The 5,000-nt window shown below is 45.2% G+C and overlaps 1 protein-coding gene across 3 annotated transcripts in view; it reads right to left on the reverse strand.

Moving 5' to 3' along the window:
* ndrg4 (NDRG family member 4) overlaps nucleotides 1–5,000 on the reverse strand; it is a 22,517-nt gene that overhangs the window by 11,507 nt on the left and 6,010 nt on the right. For all 3 annotated transcript variants that reach the window (XM_076269751.1, XM_076269759.1, XM_076269745.1), the window contains 5 exons: nucleotides 3,313–3,418; nucleotides 908–1,028; nucleotides 669–731; nucleotides 490–550; nucleotides 264–350 (listed from right to left, as the gene is read on the reverse strand). In XM_076269751.1, the coding sequence (XP_076125866.1) occupies nucleotides 264–350; nucleotides 490–550; nucleotides 669–731; nucleotides 908–1,028; nucleotides 3,313–3,418 (438 nt within the window). The remainder of the gene's footprint in view (nucleotides 1–263; nucleotides 351–489; nucleotides 551–668; nucleotides 732–907; nucleotides 1,029–3,312; nucleotides 3,419–5,000) is intronic.

The raw sequence follows: 5,000 nt of genomic DNA on the forward strand, positions 1-5,000 counted from the left end.
CATTCTTCCACCAAGCAATGCCGTTCCTCAGCGATAATGGATGCCATGCAACACACAATGTTTTTGTTGCTGATAATGAAATCACAGGTCTAAAGTTGATGGGATCCGCTACTTAAAATGACCTCTGATGTAAGTGTGGGTTGGTTTGCACAGCCTTAGTCAGCCATCAGAGGCTGGTTATAGAGACTGGCTGCAGCTGGTAAAGTGGGTTGTCACTGATATGTAAAATTCCCGGACCCACTCAGTTTCACAGCGATCCTCACCTTGGTTGCTGCCCAGTCAATCCAGCCCTTCCCATTCGGGTCAATGTTGAGCAGGACAAGGCCTTCCACTAGGTCTGGGAAAATCAGCTACAAAACACACAAACACAAAACACATACAGCACAACATCATAAGGGTCAAAAAACCTCTCAAAAAAGCTCATTTGTTAGGTCATTCGATAGGACAGATGTCGACAGGTAGGAAAGATAGGAATTAGCTGATACTTACTGCCAATTTGGCCAGAACGTAGGCACCAGCTCCAACTCCAATTCCCACAATGCTCTTAAATCTGTTAGGAATGAAAAAAACAATACTCACTGTTATATTGGGGCTGTCAGTAGGGTCCTTGGAATCAGTCAAGCTTTCCCCCGTGTGTGTGTGTGTGTGTGTGTGTGTGTGCTACATACCCAAAATGCTGCAGGACAGTGGGCAACATGCCAGCCAGCTGGTCCATGGTGGGATACTGGTACCTGAGGGCAGAAAGAAACACAGCTGATCAGAAGACAGTATAACTCTTTCATGTGTGTGTGTGTCTGTTGGTGGGTGTGTGTTGGTGTGCGTGTCTGTGTCTGCATGTGTGTGCGTGTGCGTGTGGTGTGGTGTGTGTGTGTTTTTGTGTGAGTGTGTGCGTGCGTGTGTGTCCTACCCTTGAGGGAACTGAGACGCTCCTATCTGCTGTCCTGGAGCATCCACATGACACACCACAAAGTGCTTAGTGATCTCTTGCATGTCCTCATTCTGGAAGAAAGAGTTGAAGCACAGCTTATCTGTGGAAGAAGAGAGAGAGAGAAATAGAGAGAGAGAGAGAGAGAGAGAGAGAGAGAGAGAGAGAGAAAGAGAGAGAGAGGGAGAGACCAATCAATTGGATCTGCCTAGTTCAGTTTGATGTAACAATAAAAATCATAGCTGAATGAATTACATTTACTGGTCAAACTGGTGCAATATAGGAGCGCTCTCTGCTTTTGATCAGAATGAGAGAATCTCTCAATCTCAATATTAATTAATATTAAATAAATTGGTTATTAAAACAATGCTTCAAATCATGTACCCTAAACCATCCAGACAGTGACCATGCAACCTGAGATACTGAAGCTGAACTATAAATTAGGCTAAATGAAAATGAATTCAATCAATTAGATTGATCATTGGTACTGAAAACAGCAAAAATTAGCAGCACATTAGCAGTCTGCTCTGTGAGATGCAGCAGAGAAAAACAGTGTGCGTGTGTTTGTGTGTGCGCGCAATGACTAGTATGTGTGAGTTTGTGTGTGTAATGGCCTGCGTGTGTGTGTGTGTGTGTGTGTGTGTGCAAGAGCGAGATGGAGAGAGAGAGAGAGAGAGAAAATGTGAGTGCATGCTCCGTGTGTGTGTGTGTGTGTGTGTGTGTGTGTGTGTGTGTGTGTGTGTGTAGGTAACTCTGTTTGAGTGTGTGTGTGTGTGTGTGTGTGTGTGTGTGTGTGTGTGTGTGTGTGTGCGTGTGTGTGTGTGCGCGTGTGCATCCGTTTCTGTTAGGGCGGGGCTCTCCGTTCTGCAGCATCACTAACTGACCCACATCCTTGCATCGCAGAATGTAGGCCACTTCCTCCCTCCCTCTCTTCCTCTCTTTCTCTCCTTCCATCCTCTCTCCACATCTCTGATCTCTATCCTTTCTTCCTCTCTCCGCATCTCCGATCTCTATCCTTTCTTTAATCTCTCTCCTCCCTCTCTGTCTACGCTCTGCTTTTTATCCCTCCTTCCTTCCCTGCCCCCCCTCTCTCTGTCTCTCTCTTTATTTCTCACACATTCTCTCTCCCTCTTTGTCTCTCTCTCTCTCCTTCTCACCCTCCCTTTCTCATGCTGGGGAGGGCTGTGCTACAGGCAATGCATTTTAATGTATCACATCAAATGCAGCAAAGTGCCGCAGTGCACACACACACACACAGCCTGACAGCATCACATGACTGGGATGTTTTTGTGACCTACATTTCTTTACCTCCTTTACCTCTGTCATGGATATACATACATGCTCTCTCTCTCTCTCTCATCTCACACGCGCACACACACACACACAAATGCTGCCAATTCCTCTGAGATGGAGGATTTTACTTTTATCCTCTCAAGAGGATGCAGATTTCAAGGTTGAGGATATGGAAGGTAAAAGACACACACACACGCACACGCACACACACATGCACACACACACACATAATATCTCTCTTTTAGACTCATGCACCACACACATATACATTCACTCTCAGAAAAAACACACACTCTCTCTCTTGCTTGCTTTCTCTATCAATCCATCAAATGTGCAAATGACCTTCTTGAAGGTGAGCTGGTACTAGTTCAGGTGTCAAACTCGCTGTGAAATATGAGCTTTCAGCTCCAAGGTCAAAGACATCTCATTCAGGTCTACAAACCAAACCTGTTTTTTGGTACTAGATCAATAGATGAAGGACACCACTCTCCCATAATGCATCAGTCAGGAGATCAACCACATTGTGGTCTTATTACTGTCATTTTTTTATGCATTATGCATAAAATGAATACTGTAAAAATGATGCAAAACTGCAGATTATTTGTTGTACCCTTCCACAGTTCTTGTAAAAGGACAGCGCATTTTTGCCCAAAAGAAGAGTGGGATTATGCTACAGTGCTTTCGTAAGAGTAATCCCTCTGATTTCTAGGTCAATTGGATGGATGTGTGTTAAGATGTGATTGCACACCATTTCACGCTCAACCTCTTCTGCAGACTGTCAGTTAGACATGAGATATTGGCTCACACGGTCGCAACAAAAAGCTTGCACCCATTCTGACTCACTGCTTGCACTGAGCTTGAGATTTTCAGCACATTAAATGTAAATCTAAATTTTAGATCACCCAAGAGGGATGAATAAGACAGCTCTTATTTTCAGTCTGGACTTTGGAGACTCAGCTTTCTGACTGTATATGAATTATTATTTGTGTGTGTGTGTGTGTGTGTGTGTGTGTGTGTGTGTGTATGATGTATGTATGTGTGTATATGAGTATGTGTGCATGTGTGTGTGTGTGTGTGTGTGTGTATGGTCTTACGGTTGAGCCCCACATCGTGGTATGTGAGGATGGCTGGCTTGTTTCCCTTGGGGGCCCCCCGGATCACCACATGCAGCATCCCATAAGGCGTCTCCACATCATGCTCCTGCAACAAGGATTGGCATTAGCTCTTATAACAACAACACTATAGAACTAAAGCTTCAATATGCTCATGTAGCTAAGGTTCCCTACAAGGTGTCTGTGTGTGTGTGTGTGTTTGTGTGCATATGTGTGTGTTAAGGGGGGCGGGGTTATGTGCTGTTTTTATCTAGTCGTGTATGTGTATAAGATTATAAGAGTGTGTGTTTGCATATATAGTGAGTGTGCTTCCATTTGAGAATATTTGCAAATGTCATAGTATGTGTGTGTGTGTGTGTATGTGTGTGTATGTGTACTTGTCTGTGTGTAGTGTAGCTGTGTGTGTGTGTGTTTGTCTCTGTGTGTGTGTGGGCATGCTGTGTCTGACCTACATTCTCTCCATCTGTTAGTTGTGCTCAAAATGGCGCTTCCAGAATCACTCTACAGTACAGTGTATCAGGCACAAACGGACACACGCACACACACGGACACACACACGGACACACACACACACACACTGCTCCCTGCTCTATCTATCAAGGTCACTGTGGCCAAGCAGCTGTGAAGGATTCTCAGCATCCTGACGCATGCTGCAGTGTGCAGCTATGTGGGCGTGTGTCTGTATGTGTGTGTGTGTGTGTGTGTGTGTGTGTGGACCTATGTGAGCAGAAGTGTGTCAGTGTGTCAGTGTGTTTCTGTGTCAGGAGCATGACCACACAGCACCACATCAATAAATCACCGAGGCGTTTTGGTATAATTAACACTCCTAACAATGAGCACTGTCTCTCATCTGTCTCTCAGGCACAACAGTTAATACAGGCACGGAGTCCTTAAGGATATTAGGAGCGCTACCTTCAAATTCAAGGTTACGACAGTTATGGCGGTTATGGAGACATAAGATTGCACATTGTACACACACACACACAGACACACACACACAAAATGCATAGGAATTCTAATGTTGTATAGGTTAAGGAAGCGCAGCATCTGTATAATCTCTTTCTCAAGAATGTAGTAGTATTTTTCTATATGCTATATATGCGATATATTTGATGATGAAGTAAGTGAATTGAAGCATATAGATATCAGACATACCCTCTCATGCATGCACACACACTCCACAAATACAAACACACAGACACAGACACACAGTCCAGAGGGCAGATGGATGGACTCACCCCGTCCCAGCACTCAGGCATGGCTAGCTAGTGTTTTGGTCGGTAGGAGGAAGAGGAGGAGGAAGAGGGAGACAGACGACGCAGGCAGGCGAAAGAAAGAGGCGAGGCAGACACTCCTCACTGCAGACAGATGGACCAGATTCTCACCCTCAGCTTACTACTCTTACTACACCCTCCCTCCCTCTTTCCTCTCTGTCTCTCTCCCTCTCTATGTTTCTCTCCCTGTCTCCCTCTCTCGCTCCCTTTTCTCTTTCGCCCCTCCCCCACTGATTTGTGAGGACAGCCTGCTGGAGGTAGAGTGAAGGCTCTGATTGGCTAACACACAGAGTGGCTGCATCTGATTGGATTGAAAGACTCAGAGCATCTCTCATCAGCACCAGAGCAGGTTCTTGTTTGGACCCTTACAAAAACCCTGGGGCAAATGTGCTAAAA

The sequence above is a fragment of the Alosa pseudoharengus genome, unplaced genomic scaffold (genome assembly GCF_046254945.1).
Source record: "Alosa pseudoharengus isolate Yale_2024_CS ecotype anadromous, Long Island Sound unplaced genomic scaffold, YU_APseudo_1.1 YU_APseudo_1.1_scf_10, whole genome shotgun sequence".
In the NCBI taxonomy this organism is placed as follows: domain Eukaryota; kingdom Metazoa; phylum Chordata; class Actinopteri; order Clupeiformes; family Clupeidae; genus Alosa; species Alosa pseudoharengus.